Source organism: Octodon degus, unplaced genomic scaffold, assembly GCF_000260255.1.
Source record: "Octodon degus isolate 3935 unplaced genomic scaffold, OctDeg1.0 scaffold00122, whole genome shotgun sequence".
NCBI classification, from domain to species: domain Eukaryota; kingdom Metazoa; phylum Chordata; class Mammalia; order Rodentia; family Octodontidae; genus Octodon; species Octodon degus.
This window is the reverse complement of record NW_004524698.1, coordinates 4130314-4150799: the sequence shown is the minus strand read 5'-3', so window position 1 is coordinate 4150799 and position 20486 is coordinate 4130314. Positions and strand designations below refer to the sequence as shown.

At 39.7% G+C, this 20486-nt stretch overlaps 1 protein-coding gene across 8 annotated transcripts in view; it reads right to left on the bottom strand.

Moving 5' to 3' along the window:
• The window catches only part of Tsc22d1 (TSC22 domain family member 1), a 129821-nt gene extending 109849 nt beyond the window's left edge, over nucleotides 1-19972 (bottom strand). For 2 of the 8 annotated variants that reach the window (XM_023700208.1, XM_023700207.1), the window contains exon 1: nucleotides 14877-18113. In XM_023700208.1, the coding sequence (XP_023555976.1) occupies nucleotides 14877-17737 (2861 nt within the window). In that variant the 5' untranslated portion in view covers nucleotides 17738-18113. The other 6 variants (XM_023700206.1, XM_023700205.1, XM_023700203.1 and 3 more) reach the window with 6 other exon arrangements.
• Nucleotides 19973-20486: the final 514 nt, after the last annotated feature.

Genomic DNA, 20486 nt, shown 5'->3' with positions numbered 1-20486 from the left:
ATCCTTTACCCCCAACAAGAGAAAGGGGAAGGTATGTTGAAGACAACTTATTTTTTTAAATGTGGGAATTTCAAAGCACTTCTCAAGCAGTATATTCCTAGCAGCATGTAATTTAGCAAAAGAATGAATCCCTAATGCTTCCACTGTGTGTAATAAATTCATTTTTCTTTTATGTACCACATTTAAAATGGCAGTACTAAATGATTACCTGTCTGTAGTCACTCTATATAAACATTTTCTTAAGGAACCCCAGGTGAGAAAGGCTGCATCTAAAATGTCACAAAGACAGAACCACAGGTTTAGAAGGCTGTAGAAAATAGAAAGCCTCCAAATATGTATGTAAGGTTCCCATTTTGACTTATACTGGTTAACAAAGGAAAGGTTCTTATTTGGCACTAGAGAATAGGAGTAAGGACTACTACACATTTCCTCCCAAGCAGCGTAGGGGTAGATAATACCTCCACATCACTAGTAAGGAAACTGGGTTTAGAAAGGTTAAGTCATCTATGTAGATCATACTATGAACAGGTAAAAGAAACAAGATCAGATACCAATTTAGATGTTAACTCATTAAATTCTACTTCACTATACTTCATGCTCATTATTTTATATCTTAATTAAATTAATTTGAACAGAAAAGGGATCATGCAAACAATATACAGATTAACAATTCTGTTTAGTGGTACATGCTGCCTAGTATGTGTCACGCCTTGAGTGTGATCCCCACTACTGCCAAAGAAAATTGTTACTGCCCCCCCAAAAATAAATAGTAACAATTAAGCATGATGCAACTTAATTTGTATAGTTCAAGAGACCTATCAAGATCTTACGATGCTTCTTTAGAATACCAGACGAAACTTCTGAAAACCAAAACCATGTCTTTTATTTGAATCTTTAGTACTTCTGATAAGTATTAGGTACATAACAAGCATTTAATAAACATTTCTGAAATAAACATGTCATCACAATATCAGGAAAAAACAGAAGAACTGTAAAAATCCTTCTAGACTAACAACTGCTCGAACTGCCTTGGGTTGTTTTACTAAAATACTTTTCATGGCTATGTTCACAGATGCAGGCAATGAGTACAGTGCCCAGTGATGGTGAAGTATGCCAGCTCTATAATAAATTTATGATAAATTCAATCTTTCCCCTCTAGGCTAGTCTCCCTTTTTAATGATCATCTACTCTTTTTTTGTTTCTCTTGTTTTTTTCTCTGCTACTCATGCATGGAGACTCAAGACTACTGGTGCTCATGGCATTTAGGTCCACATTTAGGTCCTATGGTAATAAACACAAACGTAAGACAAGTTGGTTTTATTAGGCCAACATGCCCACTTGTTTAAAAAGCTGTCGTTACACAACTAGATCAATTTCTAATAAGATTACAATACCCATGAGCTACAAATCTGAGTTCAATTAGAGAGATAATTAAAATTCTGAATAGAGAAAAAAATCCTAAATGAGTCTTACCCTGGTCATCTTTAAAAGGTAATAATTAAACCATTCCCTCTTCTCTGTGGTTATCCACAGTATTAGGTAGAATATCAATTTTAGGCTAACAAAAGCACAACCAATCAGTACAATGTTCAAAAATATAATCATATAACAAGTAAAAATTACTGGTTTTCAGTGGTTTTAGGATATTCCATGTTTGTGGAAGTGAAAATTATAAACCATGCAAATAAGATACATAGAGCCAATAAAGAAATCTCTTAAGATAATTCTAAAATTCAAAATAATTCAATCACTTCTTTTAATAGTGTCCATGTTTATAAATTATGAAAATGAAGGAAAGTGGCTTTACTACAAAAACTGAATTAACATTGTCTTGACTGGTACATATCAGTCTAAAGATAGCACTTCACAACTCTATAAAATAGATCACAGGTTGGCTGAACTCATGGATACAGAATCCATGAAAAAAAAAGCAGGTACAGGTTTCTTCAATCACTAATATAAAGAACCAATCCTGAAATATTATTTCACTTGGGTTTATCTTCTTATGAAACATGTCTATGATTTAATATGTCTTCATTGTTTATAAACCAGAACACTGGATTTATTCCAGTGACCTTTTCTCTGGAACATATCTTGGATTTTCAGTCTTTTGACCCAATAATGTGATGAAATTCATTTACTGATTACCTATCATTTGAATATTCCTAAAAATAATCCATGCTATTAGTGTGTACTACTAGCTGTAACTGCTGACATTTTGAAATTTTGTTGGTATCTGTTTTAATAAATGTGGAAAAAAACTCAATTAATGGAATAGCTAATTTAATTATTTTAGATAAAGTTTTACCTTCCAGAATAAGCAAATAAACAAGGTAAATCCTATTTTCCAAGTAAACATTAAGTTATTATATTAGCATTTGCTTGTTCCAATAACATATGATGCAAATATAACTGTAACAACTCAAAACTGCAGATGTGAATCATAGACTATGCCAGTATAATACAATTAAAATGAAGTTTCTGTTTTTAAAGGCATTTTAATGAAGTCTGGCTGAATTAAGCATAAAGCAAGCATCCTACATCTTAGCAGTTATGGTAAAAATTCACTGGAACCAACAGAAGGCTATTAATCTGACTTACTGAAATGTTCATGTCATAAAACTGAGTCTCTGTACTTGTTTTTCTGAAACTGGAGTCTACTGAAGAAAACTTTCCAACTTTATTCTTTAGCAATAAATTTAAAATTTTTAATAATTTGGGATAGAAAAATCCTTTTATTTTTTTCCTTAATGTATTTGGTTATTACAAGGTCTCACTATGCAGTTCGGACTCATAGTGATCCTCCTGTTTTCAGCCTCTCCAGCACTAGGACTACAGGCATGTGCCACTAAGCCCAGACTCTGGCAGGCTCAGCTGGCCCTGCAGGCAGGGCTAGCGTGGCTTGTGGTGGTAGGGATTGAACTGCAGGCTCTGCGCTTGCCTAGGCAGGCAATTTTGTTGGCTGGGCTATCTCATCAGCCCCCTAGAAAATGCTTTTTAAATGAAGAAAATAATGAGCACACAATTAAGATTGAAGGAATGCTCATTAGAAGTATCAATCACTGTACAACTCTATAAAATAGATAAAAGACTGGCTGAACCCATGGATGCAGAATCCATGAAAAAAAGCAGGCATAGTATCCTTCAATCACAAATGTAAAGAATTAACTCTGAAATATTCACTTGGATTTATTTTCTTATGAAACATATTCAGAACATGTTGTGGATTAGATATAAATAAACCCTATGAAAACATTACATTGGTGTACCTTTAGACTTAAAACGAGGGGCCGGGGAAATAGCTCAGTTGAATAAGCGCTTGCCTGGCAACCGCAAGGGCCTGAGTTCAATACCTGGCTCCGCAAAAAAAAAAAAAAAAAAGACTTAAAATGAAGTTGTGGAAAACAGATTTCAGGGGAAATCACATTTTCAAGTTGTTGGATCCTTCCCCACATAAGAAACAAAAGATTACTTTGAGGGAAGAAAAGATAGAGAACTGAACATGGTGCTTTTATAAACTGAGTAACCTTGTTTTAAGAAGGCAACCCTATGCTGAATCATTTTACAATGGAAATCATTATCCCTTCATTTATTTCTCTCATTAACAAAAGAGATGTAATTTTCTCTTTCCTGCTTCCTACTCTAATCCAAACTACAGAATCCTCTCGTACTTATCTTTTTTGACTATCAGTCAACAACTATTGCAGGCCAAACACTCCAGATTCAACTTCATTCATTTCTTAACACTCTCTACCTGGCGGTAACAAACCTATTCTAATAAATTCCATTATTGCTTTACTGCTGCTCAGATGTTCATTTCCCATTTTTATCAACGTAATCTTGTCTGAAACATTATCCTTCACCCCATAACTTCTAGAAGTTCAGGTAATACTTTTGGAATCACCAAAAGTGAATTCTATTTATGTGATCCATGCCTAAGAAACATCAAAGAATTTGCTTTTCCAAATTTTTCTTTCATATATAAACCAAAAGTCACATATCTCGAGGTTTCTCATTTTAAATTTGGTTCTTTGATTTCATATTGCATAAATTGTCACTTGCTATCATTCCATTTCTTCATGTACAGATCTTATACCCTAAAAAGAAAAGAATCATGTTTGATTACACTTTTGCTTATACTAATACTAGATGTAATGATTTATGACTACAGGTAGTACTTCATAAATATGACCTTTGATATGCAGATGAACTGGTGAGAGAATTTCACATAACAGCATCATATATCATCTATAAAGACTTCAATCTTGGCACTATCAAAACAATTGTGTGCCTTATGGCAACAGGATGGCAAAGCATTTGGTTTTGATTCTGTACCTATCCTGATATTTTTAAATTTTACCTATTTGACATACATTTTAGACCTACTATTGCTTACAGTGGTAAACTATACACGTAAGGTCACTGCTCTCATGAAATTTATATTCTTGAATATAAAAGTATGAGCATCATCCCTATCCAAATTCCAAGATATTCACAAGACTATTTTTTGAGGAAGTAAGAAATATCTGCATGCTATAGGTTGAATATGGTCTGTCCCCTCTGAAACTCATGTTAAAATATTCAACTACCATTGTGGTAGTGGTGCTAAGTAGGACCTTTGTGAAGTGATTAAGAGGATTAAAATAGATTAAAGCATCTCTCAGGAAAGGGCTATAGTGAGAATGGGTTATGATAATGCTAAGTTGTCCTTGCCACTCTTCGCCTCTTCCCCTTGTACCTGCTTGGCTTTCCATTTTTTTTACCTGGAGTTAAAAGTAGAACCAGGCCCTCAACAGACATGGCTGCTGATTGTGGATCTCTCAGCCACCAGAACTAAAATAAACCTTGTCTCCATAAATTACCCAGTCTTAGGTATTCTATTAGTAACAGGAAGTAGACTAAGCCACTGCTGTTCCCTATTGCCTCCCAGTGCACTTAAATTGACTTAAGGAAGCAAAAAGAACATCCTGGTTTGATCATATGCTACAGAGGCAATAGAGCAGTGATTATGAGTACAAACTCTGAAATCAGACTGCCTGAATTTAAATCCCAGTTCCCACTTATTAGCTATGTGACGCTGAAAAAAAGATACCTAATCTGTGTTCTCAATTTTCTCACATGTAAAGTGAGGATAATAATGGTACTTACAATTCATAAGGATGCTCAGAATTAAATCAGTTAATACAGGTAACATGCTTAGAACACATAGTATAAGTGCTTTGATTTTCAACTATTCCTACTTATCACTATCACTATTATTACTAAACTGTTGTAGAGTTCATAAAAAATGTAAAATCACATAACATATATTAGGTAGGTGATAATTAAAGACTAAATAGATGAACCTAAATCTCCATTTCTTCCACTGTGAAACCTGAATTGCTGGGACTCAATCCCAAAAAAATCATACTGAAGTAGTTTTATTACTATCAGTATTAAAAATACATCATAGCCATATAATAAGGAAAATTTAATGCAGATATTTTTTCAACTATGTTTTTATTTCTAAAACACTCCTAATCAATATGCCATTTTGTTACAATATAAATACACACTAATAAAGCTAACCACCAAAGAAACTATAAAACTAGGTGAGCTGGGAGAAAAGTCAAACTAATATTGAACAATTTTATAAATCCATCCATCTATACTTCATTAAAGAATACTCAAGCATCTACACAGGATATCAGGAGTTCCCCAACCTGAATAGTCAGCTGGTATTAAAAAAATTTTGAATGGCCTAGAAAAATAAGAGAAGTACTTCATCTGTCTTTCCCTCACAAAATTTAGAGGAAATTTTATGGGTTTCATAGATAAGGAAGGGTAAGATCATGTACCATGATCTAAAATTAATCCTTAATAAAAAAATCAAGCCACAGTAAATCTCCCCAATCAATACAAATATAATTTTATGTGAGGCATCTAGATTTGACATCAATATAAACAGAGTGGCTCAGAGACTCTCAGAACCCCTGATAATCACTACCTGACATCATTCATTTTCCCTTCAGCTCTTACTTATTTCAACTTTAAAACTGAAAAGCTAGCTGGATGTGGTGGTACAGACCTATAATTCCAGCTAAATGGGAGGATCACAAGTTCAAGGCCAACTTGGGCAATTAATGGAAGGCTTGTGTCAAAATAAAAAATCAAAAGAGATGTAGATGTACCTCAATGGTAGAGTGTTTCTCTAGCATGTAGGGGACCCTGGGTTCAATCTGCAGTACCACCAAAATAAATAAATAAATAAATAAACTGAAGGCCTCATTTTTTTTTACTTTAGAACCCATACATAATCAATAAAGATTACTGCTAACTCTGATCATTGCCAAACCTTTTCAATGGTTACTGTCCCTCTGTATAATCTCCAATTTACTTCATAAAGTAGATCACAGAAACTTTAAATATTCAGTTTACTAAAATTAGTTAAGGAAAAACTTATAATACAAACAAGTAACATTTTACAACTTAAATATTTATATTCTTAACAGCTGAAACTGCAAAAAGAGGCTTCTAAGATAATACTTAAGAAATTTAAAAATCATTGAAGAAAGGTGTGATGGCACACGCCTATAATCCCAGCAAGAGGATCACTGCTAGTTTGAGGCTAACCTGAGCTACAAAGTAAGTTCAAGACCTGCCTAAACTGTCCAAAGAAACCCTATCTCAAAAAGACAAAAGAATCATTATATTTGAATATCTACACCAACTAAAAGCAAAAAAAAAAAAAGTGCTAATTCCAGTTTTGAAATGAGAATTGTTTCATTCAAGTTGGAGAATTTTTACTGGCATAAGTAAATACAAAATAAACATAAAATAAAATGCTTGTTTATCATATTGTTTTGGCTTACAAACACAACAAAAAGTAAAACAATAACAATTATTATATGACCATTTATAAAACTTATTCAACTTTCACATACATCAAAAGTTTTTAAAGGACATTTCCTTTTTTGTGCCAATATTAACAATATACTTTCTTCATTAAGCAGAGTATTAACTGTTAAGTTCTGAAACAGGTTCTCGATATAATAGCACACCAAACATCTTACTCTTGAAGCTTAAAATCATCAAAGAATCACAACACATGCGCACGCACACACACACCCACACCAAAAATTTTTTTTAAAAAACTAAGTAAAACTTATAGTAAGCATTATAGAAGAAAGCAAGGCCATTTCTGTCATTATTGCCAAAGAACCTAAGTTTAGATTGGTTTATCAGAAACCTTTTAAAAGAGACAGTTTAAGGAAGAATGAAGGGAGGTGAATAATGAATATTCACACTAAAGAACATGAGCAAAGGCCTTGAAGGAAGAATGGCCAGGTGCGAAACATGTCAAGTTCAATTAGGCCATAGAAAGTACAAGACAGTAGCATGATACAAGGCCAGGAGTAAGGAACAACTGCAAATACTTTAAAATAAATGGAAGGCCTTTAAAGTGATTGGCCCAAGTGAGTGACATAAACAAATTTTCACTTTTGAGATTATTCTGATCATAACATACAATATTTAAGACAGTTTATGCACTATGCTCAGTGAAGTAGCTACTTGCATACAATACTTTAAAGGAGAGCTGTTGTTATGTTAGACTAGAACTGGGGGTGAGGGGGTAAATCTAAGATGAATTTGAGGTAATGGTCAAATGCTGATGAGGAGGAAAAGAAGCTATAAAGAATGACTCAGGTTTCTAAAGAGAAGAAATGAAGTTTCTCAAAATAAGAATAATGAAAGAGGAAAATTTGAGGGGTCAAATAATCAAGGGTAAAATTTACTACCTATGGGAATTGAGAAGACTTAAGAATGTAAAGTCCTTTGTAAACTGAAAGCTAAGAAGAAAATGTAGAATTGGAGGTTTGCATTCAGGACTAGAGACATGCATTCAGAACCTTATGCCATATGGAACATCTTTAAAGCCTTGGGAAGACAGACAAGGTATTAAGTGAGAAAAAAAGATTCAAAAATCTGAAGAAACTGAGTCTCACAGAAGAACCTGAAAGACGCCATACACCTATAATGCCAACACTTGGAAACCTGAGGCAGGGATTGCTGTGAGTTCCAGGCCAGCCTGGGCTCTAACAGTGAGTTCAAAGCCAGCCTGAAATCCATAGTGAAACCCTTATCTCAAAAAAATAAAAAATAAAAAAAGTCCAGAAAGGTGGGTAGAAAACAAAAAGAAGAGTATTAGAGAAAAAAATAAAATAAAATAAAGTGCTTCAAGTGAAATGCTAAGATCAACTATGCCTAAGGACTGATGAAAAGTCAAGTAAGAGCTCTTGGGCAAACTGGTAAAAAACAAATTGAGATGCAAGAGGGGCACTCAAATACACATGAGACAAGGAAACATTTTGAACTGTAATTTAAAATTACCGTATAATTCTTTTTATGTAAAGATGTGTTAAAACTTCTGCCATCCTATATAGCTTTCTTTAATTAGCCAAGTATATTTCATCATGACACATTCAACCTTAACAGCAGTGACATGGCAGAAAAAAAAAAAAAAATCAACCAAGGATCTGATATTACAGTACTTACAAAGATCATCCTTTGCAGTGTCATATTTTTACATTAAAACTTTCTAAACAAGAAATAACACCATAATTCTAAACCCAATGGTAAAATGACTAAATGAAATTAGTAGAAAATTAAAAAAGACTTCCTTAAAAAGATGTTTTCAATACAAATTTCAAAATAAATGTAAGTCCAAATTAACTCAACATCCAGATGGCTACTATGTTCCCCAGGTGTTCACTGTGATGACTTTACCTACTTTTTTCTATGCAAGAGCTTATAAAGAATTCTCACATTATATGGAAATTCCATCATTTATACTGAAACAGAAAGCAATCAATTAAGCCTTTTATTTTTATTTTTTAACTTTTGCTAAAATTCTAATATCAAAGAATTCGTGATAGATATTCAATTGGGAGAGGCTTTGAATCCAAGCTTGACTTTCCCACCATACATGCTACATCTGTAAAAATTCAGTAGTTTCAGTTTACATACAAAATAGAAAAAACTTAATTTACAAGGTTGAGTGGTTAAACATGATAAAATATTAAATCACTTCCCTTTTTTCATCACTTCTACAAATTATATACTATTCTTCTTGCCAATAGATATAAGCCAAACAATCCCATTCTTAAAATTTATGTTCAGGTCTTATGGTATCTTGGAGCAACAACTTCATTAAAATTAACACCATCTTTACATTTAACAGTGCAGTACTGTTGAGATAGTGGTGTAACAATAATTAGATTATACATTTAGTTTTATTTCTTCCCTAAAAGCCCCACTGAAATGACATAAAAGGAATTTTTCAAGATATAAAACTATAAACCTATAAGAAATTCAGGGGTAAAAAGGCAAGAGCAACAAAAATTTGGAAGTTGGAAAGCAGATGGTTGAGGGATGACTTAGCAAGCAGAATAAAATCAAATCTTTAGCAAACAGTGGAAAACATAAGAACTAATCCAATTTCAACTATAAAATCCCTCAAAGGCTCAGGAAATTGGCAATACCACAACTGTATGAGGTCGGGTATGGAGGGGGGGGTCCTAAAATAAGGAAGATTGTAACCAGCTCCATAGATTCCAACTTCCTCTCCCATGTTTGATATCTGAAGGAGGTAAAACACAACATCTCAGGAAACTAATCGTGCACAAAAGGTAGGAGAGCACAATGAAAACAATGCTGAAGAAAAGTATTTGGGGACATTAACACTTCCCAAGACCTTTCACTCTCCCTCACTACTCCAGCTCCCCTCAAGTATGCTGGTAGAAAATCCTTCACTTCCAGGCAAGAAATTAAAAAGTCATCTTACTATAGACAGAATTCATATAGTCAAAACAGACATTCATATAGTCAAAGAACTACTAACATTATTACACTAGAATGACACAAGATTAAAAAGGAACAAAGAATAAGGAAAAAAGCTCTTGGAAACTAAATATATGATAAGGAAAATGAAAATGTAATAGAAATACAGCACAGAAAAAGACGGTAATGGTTGAAATACAGAAAATCAAAACACCAGACAAGAAGATCCATTATCAAATAAGAGGAACCTGAGAAAGAAAACAGAAATACATAAGCAACAACCTCACTTAAGAAAAAGTACCAGAGACTAATGGAATAGCTCTGTGGAAGAACACTTCCCTAGTATTGCACAAGACTGTGTACTTAATCACTACAAGTAAAAAATAAAGTTATATGATTTCAATGTGGCTAGTGAAGCCTAAGTGCATTTTCTAAAAAGTTGCCGAATTAAAAATGTTTTCAAGCTGAAAAGGCACACACCAAGTAAGTACTCAGTGCCATAAATGAAAACAGACCCACAAAAAGGCCCACCATTGTAAAATTTCAGAACATACAAAGAGGGAAAAACAACACACAGAGATCACATACAACATATGGAAATTCACATATTGTACGAAAATGGCTGCAGACTGCTCAAAAGCGGTATGGATGCTAGAAAGCAATATGAAAAATTAAAAGAGAACACATTTTCTCACCTGTTACTCTTTACCTAGCCAGAGACTCGAAGCGTAAAAGTCAACTCAAGCCATTTTAAAATGCCAAATAAATCAAGAAAAAAGACAACAATGGTCTCTGGAAACTGGAGATTCAATACCTAAGAAAGTGAAAGGAATCCCAGGAAAATGGTTGTGTACCAAGAGGCAAAGGCAATCAGTCCAAAATGCAAGTCAAAGGTATATGACAAAGACTTCTGGAAGACAAAATTGGAAACAATACTTGATGCTAGTATTGGATAGCCAATGAAATGCAGACTTAGTGATTAATATAAAGAAAACTACAGAGGGAAGAGGGAGGAGGGCAATGACCTTCAAACACATCACTCCACATGAGACTTGCTAATCAGCTCCTTAGTCCTCTTAAACATTTAAGTACAAACACACAATCGTGAATTACCAGACATCTGAGGAAGGACTTTATCAAAAAGTGTAGGGCCCAAAAATAAAAAAACGAGGAGCTATGAAGGAAGAAAGGCAACTGGAAAAACAAACCATACTGATAAATAAAAACTTGAAAGAAGAGAATCCACCAACATTTCTATATAGTAGATAGCTAAGGATAGGGTGGCAGGCAGCCACAGGAGATTGTACTGCATGGAGAAAAAGATAATGATCTTTTATAAGAATATGGAATAAGTAAGAGTAAACTGTTAACGAGGATGACCAGACAGGTAAACTTTATTTTCTAAATAAGAAGTTAATGAAGCAAAAACAAAACAAGAAATTACTTAAACACTTAGGGCATAATGTTTTTTTTGGGGGGGAGGGGAGGAGTCAAACTCAGAACTTATCACTTACCATGCAAGCACTGTGCTGCTGAGCTATATCCCTGGCCCTCAGGGCATAATGAATTAAACAACGTTCTACGGGTATTCCAAATTAATTCTATCAAATTTATGGCGCATACTATTATTCCCAGCTTTTAAAACGAGAAAACTGAGGCACAGAAGGAAGAAATAGCCCAAAGTTAATAAAACTAGCAAATGACAGGAAAGATCAAACCTAAGGAATTTAATCCAGTCTGTGCTAATCATCAAGCTATGTTGTAGATCTCAGAGCAACTCAAGCATGTTAAAGTGGAAGAAGTGTAACAATAATCATTTGAAAGCAGTGAAAGCACTTCCAGGAAAGAAAGCCTAGGAAAGAGGGCAGCATATTTATGTATTTATGTAGGATAACCATGTAAACTACTAATTTTTTTAAATTGTAGGTACATTTCAAATAAAAACTTTTAAGTTATAATTTGCTATTTTATACTTAACTGATCCTACCAGTCTTAAGAAGCAGGCAAAAGGAGTATTGCTATTTTACAGGTTAAAAAAAAAATCCATTGCTCTTTGGTGAATATTTGAGGACCTTCCATAAAACAGGCATTGTATTTAGAAGATAGTCACCAATTTGTTTCAAGGAACAATAAAGAGATTAGGAAATTCATTTTATTGATTCATTTTTAATCTACTGCATAAATTATAAAATCATGTAATCTCTAACAGCTCTGTTAAGACGAAAAATAACAAAGTTTAAACCACAACAGAAAAGGTAGAGAAATGTCTGCTCATTAATTTCTTTAAGAAATATTTAGTCCCTACCCTTGAAGAATTCCTAATCTTGTGGGAAAGACTGGTAAACATAATTACAATCAAATACAATGTGCTTTAAGCAGTGCTAAGGCAGCAGAAAATTAAAGGGCTTGTATTTCCTGAAGAAAGAAAATCCTTTGGAGGGAACGTCTACATTGAGTCTTGAAGGCTGAATATAAGTTTGATAATTTCATATCAAAATCCTCCCCTTGTTCTAAAGTTCATATTAAAGATTAAAACAAGACCTTTTAGTAAAAATGATTTTTTGAAAGCAAGTTACACAACCTTAATCCTTTGAGCCAGGTTTCTTACCTTTACTAACTACCACAGCCAACAGAAAGCTTTCCATGTCTGATAAAACAGAAAATCTAGGGGCTGGGGAGATAGCTCAGTGGAATTAGTGCTTGACTGGCAAGTGCAAGGTCCTGAGTTCAATCCCGGTTACCACCCCCCCCCAAAAAAAAGTGAAGGAAAATCTAAAGTGCTAAAACATCACAAAAGATGATTAAATAATCGCCCTCATTCACCAAAAATTTATAGTTGACATACATCCTGTGTCTTACCACTGTAATGATAAATGTACCCCTTCTCTAGCAAGAGACTAATGTGACCAAGTCTAGAAGCTAGCAAGTGACACAGAAGCTAAAAAGGAAGTAAAATAACTGAATGTATAAATGAATGTATCACTTTTTCCTCTGGTCTTCTCTCAAGAGAAACATTTCTTTTTCCAAAACATATACACCTTAGAGATCATTTCTGACCTCCCAGGTACTTTAGGGGTGAAACATTTTGATGTCAAACAATTTGAAGAATACTGCTCAAAACAAAAATTTTCTAATTTTGATTATTCAATTTGATGTCAACTAACAAAGGTGCATTCTGAAAACAGGCTACTTTAGATCAAAATATTTTAGACCAATTTCTTGTCCCTTTCTAGAATTTCAAACCTTTTCATATATTTTGGCCCTAATTATTCTTTCACTCAACTACTACCTAGAAAATAATATCTTTAATGAGGAAAAATTATTTTCCTTCAGTTGAAACTCTAGTTGTAAGTATAATTTTCTGACAGAACTGTGTGAAACAGCTAGTTTTGGAATGCCCTACCATATCTACATCAATAGAAGAAAAAAAAAGGGGGATCGCACACCAGGAAACTACAAATGGTAATTAACAAAATCAGCAAGGTTTTCTTTCAATATGTGGGCTCAATTTGTTTGTCCTTGTCTTTCATTTCTCTAAATTCAGTACTTATAAACTAGTTTTTATACAAATTTCACTCAGTTCACACCCTTTTGATTTAGAAAAAAATAGGCTAATTCTTTAAAATTACAGGCATCAGAACGATAAAGTTAAAAGGCAAACAATAATTATAATGGAATTATTAAGGAAGCTACCTTTTAGAAGTCTACCTTTAAAGAACAGTTTTGTAGAAAAATATAGAATAGACTACATCTGCTTATTATCAATATTTTAATTATATTCCCATTAGAAAAATAATGAACTTAGAAGACAAATGTTTCAATTAACAATGCCCTTCCTTTTACCTTAAAAAAATTGGCCTTTGTTTTTTTTCTAAAATTGTTTTCCAGTGAACTCATTTTTTCCAAAGCAAAATCCACAAATAAATGTATAGAATATAAATGTTTCAGCTAGTTTAATCAAATTTCAATCCCAAAAATCTTAAACTAATACTAAAATAATTGAGTATCTTCCATACTCATTCAAAATCTCAGTAAAATGAAGTCTTTTTAATAACGTCTATATTTTTATCAAGGCTAGTCATAGACTGGCAGATTTGTTCCTTTTAAAAAAATCAATCAACTAAGTCCTAAAGCTACATAGGAAACAAACTAAGACTTCACAACTTTTCTAGCCAGTCATCTTCAAAGATGCAAACTGAGTCAATAAATGTGATTCATACATCACTTGCAATCTGAAAAAAATGCTGCTGTAATAATGTATTTCAGGCTATAGGAGGGTTGGGGGAGTGAACAGGTGGAGTAGATTAGCAGACAATCTTATTTTCATGCCTGTATAAATTCAACAGTCCAAGGCTTTCTTTACTCTAAAATGGCTACCACCTTCACGTACGATGCAAAAGAAAAAACATACAGCATTGTACTATCAAAGACAAATCTAGTTACCCTGACCATGTATGACCAACTACCCCCAAAAAAGTTTAAAGAGTCCCATTCCTTTTCTGTTAAGATAAAGTAACATACATTAAGTCTACAAAAGCTGGTGAACTACATTATAGTCAACTTATACAGCCCAGATTAGGTCATTTTTCTTTCTGTGTTTGAGTAGGAAAAGAAGGTAACATCTTTCACAGCCTAAAATGAAATACACTATAACTGAAAAATAATTATCTATACAGAAGAACAAATGTAGGAACTGCAGCCCTCCAAGAGATGGTCACAATGATTTTAGTAACTGTATAGAAAACAGATTAACTATTTTGAGGGTTGGCAAAATTTAATTCTTTTCATATCTAATCTTTCAAAAAGCATTTTATAAACAAAAACCACTTGGTGCCTCTAAACCTAGTTTTAGTATTAATATATATTAACTGACTTGACAATTATTTATGTATTAAATAATTCCTACTCACTCTGAAATTCCTTAACTCTCCTCTGTAAAACTTACCATGAATATAGTTACAAAATAAATATGTAACTCTAGACTAGTTATAAATGTATATATTGCTAATAAATAAACTTCAACTCTGAACGTCTGCATAAATAGGCCATGATCTTACCTCTCATCCTCGCCATCCACCAAGGGTGTTGTCAGCGGTAGCACCTTCAACGGGAAAAGAGAAGCAGAGGCTGCTAGGCTGCTGCTACTCCCATCTGAAACTGCTGACATTCCCCCACTGTCACCACTGATAGTCTGAGGTAAGCCAACTAAGGAGGGCTCCACTGGGCGCCTGGCATCTTCAATTTGGCTTCCAATTGCCTGAGCTAATGATTGTGCAGAGAACTGAGTAGAACTTAGTGGTAACTGTTGTGCCAATGGCAAATTTATATTAGTCGCTATCAAGGGAGGTTGACTAACACTTTGAACCAAATTACCATTTTGAGTGGCAGGGGGTTGTGCTATATTCTGTGGTGGAACCAAGTTTGTTGGGGCAGAAGGCATTCCAGAAGGACCAGTTGAACTAACCTGGTTTGTAACAGGAATACTACTAGCAGAGGGTAAAGGACTAACTGCGGGCAATTGCTGCGAAACAACTTGAACTACTGGTTCTACTCCTTGTGGCTGGGGAGGCACAGTTAACAAGGTACTCTGGGGTGCAGTAACCAATTGTGGAGGAAGGCTTGAAGTGCTAGTTTGAACTCCCTGATGAATAAGCCCAGTTTGAGCAGGTGGAACTACTTGTGAAGATGGAGGAGCACCTTGCTGAATAACTGAAGGTGTAGCTTGGGTAGAGGGCTGCTGCACTGCAGTAGGTATGTTTCCTTGTTGACCAACAGTTGCAACTTGACCACTAATAGGTACAGCAGACATCGCTGTTTGAGCCTGGCCAACAGGCTGGCCAGATAACCCTTGTGCTTGAACTGCTGTGGACTGCATTGGCAGCTGGATCCCCTGTGGCTGAGCTACAGGAATCACGGATGTTCCTGTTCCTGCAGAACTGGACTGCCCAGAGGATATTGCTGTTTGCAGAAGTGACTGCTGTTGTACATACTCTGAAGGAGGATTTTGAGTCACTGATTGACCATGGCCTGGGGCCATCTGTGTAGAAACCATTGGTTGCTGTTGTCCATACTGTAACTGCTGGGGTGCTGCCCCCGGAAGAGGAGTTTGCACTGGAGGAGCTGTCTGTGAATACGGCAGTTGGGGCTGAGCCAAACTGGAAATGGAAGGCTGCTGACCTAAAGCTGAAGTTACACCAACCACATTTATAGGTGATGGCTGGATATTAGTTGCAGCACTGACAGTGGCTTGCAGAGGTACTGGTTGAAGACTTTGTTTTTGCTGATAGCCTAGTTCTTGAGACTGTAAGTGTACTTGTGACATCTGTGACTGAGAAATACTCTGTGGCATATTAACTGCTGAAATACTCTGTGGACCACTGCTACTGAAATCCATCTGTTGAAGGGCCACACCTTGAAGAGCTGGAGGCGGCTGCTGCACCACAGTAGGGACTCCCATCTCTCCACTTCCCACACTCTCTGTGTAGTGACTCAGTGTGCTGACACTACTGCTCACTGAACTCCCACTAGTGCTCTCCCTCTCAGAAGTCAATTCTGTCAGGTTTTGTTTTACAGTCTCCACCACTTTATTTGTCACCACACCTTCTGTAGCAGAGAGAGCATTTTCTTTTTCATAGAACTCAGTGCAAGTCCATCTACCTTTTTTAAATGGTTCAGAAGTAGAATCTAATTTCACAACTCTGAACCTTGACGTGTTAACTGTTGGTTGTTGCTGCTGACTTGAAATCAATCCCACATTCGTCCCCACAGTTGCATTAGGGACACTGTTAACAGCAGAGGAAGAAACAGTACCATTGCCCATACCACTCAAGATATTCACAGTAACACTACTGGTAGCTCCAGGCCCAGCACTTACAGTAGCAGCGCTAGGAATATTGCTTGTACTTATATTAGCATTACCAAGCATGCTGCTTGTCACATTAGGACTGAAACTACTCAAAGAAGCAACATTAACATTATTCATTGTACTAGTGCCAGTACCAGAATTTATACCTACACTGCCTGTTGTACTTGGAGCCCGGATACTAGTCATTACAGATGCAGGTGAGCCACTCGATGATACAGCAGAAGTTGGTGTTACTGAAATAACACCCTCAGAGCTTCCAGACGTAGAGAGTTTTCTGGATACAGGGCTCGCAGGTGACCCTCCAGGAACAGATGCACTGGCCACAGCAACATGGGATGGATGGTGGTGCCCATGGTGAAGGTGGTGCCCATGATGCATATGATGGTGATGATGCAGGTGGTGTGGATGAGCATTGCCATTGATCACAACATTTTGCTGTGGAAGGTGAGGCAAATGAGGCTGAGGAAGGTGAGGCTGGTTAGGAGATACTGCTCCAGGTGTCTCTGCTTCCTGAAAGTTATTCAGAGTCTCTTCTGAGGAACTGCGCTCCGGCTCCCCTAAGTCAGTAGCCCTGGAAAGCGACACATCAAGGATCTCCGAAGAAGAGAGATCTTCTGTGTGAGATTCATCTAGATCATCATAGCTCTCAGTGTCCTCTGCTATACTGTTGTTCGAGCTGATACTGGCAGAGATCTGAGCCGGAGTAACGCTAGTTATCTGAAAGCCACTTTTCTTTTTCATCTGAGTTCCGCCTGGCGCAAGGGGCTGTGCCTGCAGCTGAGCCTGAGAAACGAGGTTCAGGCTTTGTGGAGGCGGAGGCTGTGGTCCCGACGCGGAAGATGCTGCAGGACTCGCCGGCTGGAGCAGCGATGGAGGCGGAAAATCATCAGAAGATGCAGCAGTACTACCAACACCGGTACCTGCTGCACTGAGCGCTGAGGCGCTGCCACTACCGCTGCCCCTCCGAGGGAACATAGTCGGGTGCGCCATCTTCCTAGCACTAAAGTCTGCAGCGGTGGCGGCCGCGGCGGTGGACTCAGGCGGCTGGTGCATTGTGTCGGGTACCGGGGGGCGGAGGAGGCGAGCGCAATTTCCTTCTACACCGTAATCTTTGTATTCGAGACGCTCGAGAGGAAAACGACCTGACGCTCCTCCCGGCGCGAGTCCTCCTCCTCAGCCTAAGGCACCGGCCGCTGCTGCTTTCGAGGGCGAGCTTCGGGAAGGGAGGATGAACGAGGGTGAACAAGGAGGCCGGAGACCAGAAGGGGGGACCCCTTCAGTCCTCCGCCATTCACTTTCTCCGCTAGTCTCACACCCCCCTTTATATTCCGCTTCACGTGGGGTGCGGGGCACAAGGAGTGGGAAGGGGAGGGTGCGGGGAGGGGAGGGGAGGGGAGGGCAGGGCAGAGCAGAGGAGGAAAAGCGAGAAATGCCCACCTTCTTTGGCCAACTCCGGAGCCACCTCAGCCCCCTCCTCCCGCCGCGGCGGCGGCCGCTGCAAAGCCCTCCCGGTCGCTCTGCAGCGAGGCGGCGCGGAACGAACGTCGCCTTGCTCTCGCCACCCCCGGCCGCGGCCGCCGGCGAGCCCGAGCTCAGTGTCGCTCAACCCTCCCCCGCCGGGCCCTCCCCCTGAGCCCCGCGGACCCTCTCAAACCCCCTGGGCTCGCGGCGGCTGCTCCGGGAGGAAACGCTGACCGCTGCTGGGGTCGGAGCGGCGCGGCTGCGAGCGGGGCGGCGGCGGCGGAGCGCCCGGTACGGAGAACCCAGCGACGAGGCACGGGCGGGCGCGCAGAGATGCCCGGTCCTCGCGGAGCACGGCCGGGGCGCGGCGGCGGCGGTGGCAGCGGGAGCCCAGGGACCGCTCCATCACTGGCAGCCATGGAGCCCGAGCATTTTCCTCCCTCGGGGCAAGCGCTGGGCTCGGCACGCGTCCTCGGGGAGGAAGGGCCGGCGCCTGAGCCTCCCCGGAGGGCGGCGGAACGTGCACGGGAGCTGGGGCTGCGAGCCTCTCCCGTCCTGTTCCTCGGCGGGCGGCTCTTCACCCCACGGCTCCGGCGGCGGCCCGGGCGGGAGGAGGCTGCTGGCGACGGCGGCGGCGGCGGCTCCTCTCACGGCGGCGCTGGTGGCCAGACGGGCTGGTGTGGCGACTGCAGGCGATGCCGTTCAAAGGATCGAGAGGTGGGGTTGGTCGGTGTCTGCACACGGGGCGGGGGAGTGGGTGGGTACGAGGGAGGGCTTCAGGCGGAGAGGGGGCTGTGGTGGTTGTTACTAGTGCTCTTCTCCGTCTACTCTGTAGCCCCCGGTCTCTCGCGGCATCGGGAGAGGAGGGACCAGAGCCCGGGTTCAGGAGGAGGAGGGGCGACCGCCAGCGAGAGGAGGTGGAGGAGGCGGTGGCGGTGGCGGCGGGGGCAGCGGCAGCGGCGGGGGTGGGGGCAGGCCGAAGAGAAGAGGGAAGATGGCGTCTGCGCATGCGCCCTGGCGCTGCAGACGTAGAGCCGGGTCTGGCGGGGAAAGAGGCGGCGGGTGTTCGGACCTTGCCGAGCGCTGAGGCTCTCAACGGAAATTGCCGAAGGCTAGCGGAGGCCCCGAAGCCTGGGGCAGTGGGGGTGGGGAATCTTGCCGAGGCAGCGAATCCCAGTCGAGCCCAGCCAGTCTGCCCGGTGGGGGTGGGGCAGGGTGCGGGGCTGCGGCCGCGGCCGCGCGCGCGGTTAGGTGTGTCCGCTCTTTTCTCACGCGCAGCCGGCGCGCGGGCTCGAGGCCGGGGGGGATGGGGCGTGAACAGAGGGTCCGCCGAGGCTGCGGGACGCCGGATTAGGGGGCTGTGCGCCCTGGGTGGTGCCCACCGCCAGCCGAATGGGTAACTAGGCTTTTCTCCGCAGCAACAGCATCACGAGTTTCAGTTCCCAGGAACCCGCCGCCACTGCCACATGAGTCAGGCGTTTTGTGCCGCTCGCGGCGCAGCCCTGCGCCCTGCGCCGCACCTGGGCTCGCCCGGGGCCGCGCCGATCTCGCCCCTTCCGGCCCAAAGCCTGTGCGGGGCGTGGAGGCCGGGGACCGCCCGCGGTCAGTGTCGCCTTTTGTGCACTGCTGTGTGGCTGCCATGCGGCCCCCTCGCTCTTGAGGAGGAGCGAGGACAGGGCTGTGGGGTGAGGACTGTAAACTCGGGTAGGCTGTGCTCTAAAAGGAAGTAACTCCAGCCCATCCTTACCTGGAGGGAGAAAGCCAGCCAGCCCGGGAGCCGGCTGACCTCAACAGGTAGAGCTCAGGGCCGGCTGCGGAGCCTGCGTTCCGAGCTGTGGCCCCCAGAGGTCTGACTGAAGAGGCCAGATGGCAGGGCCTAAGGACACTGTAAGTGAGGTGGTGAGTGACGAGTGCTTTTTAGGGCTAACAGTGCAAAAGGACCATCTGGAATTCCAGTTTGAAACAGTTTTGTTTTTTTTTTTTTTATGTTTTATGATTCTAAGCGTAATTCTACAGAAGCACTGTTATGTTTGATTGGAGGCAATTTATAGGAAGCAGCTTGCCTGACTTTACATGTCAAAACCTAGCTCTAAACATTCCCTTGCTACTCACAGCAAAAATATTTCCCAGCCAGGAATTTAAAAAATAAAATAAGTTTTTAAAAACTAGAGAAAATTTTAAAAAATAAATGAACTGGAGAAAATATTTAATTTGACATCTGAATTTCAGAAATTTGTCCTCCCCTCTCACCCTTCTCCCTCTTCTCTTTTTCTCACATAGACGTCACCAAAATATATATACCCCTCAATATATGAGCAATACTGACTGCTTATAGGTAGAA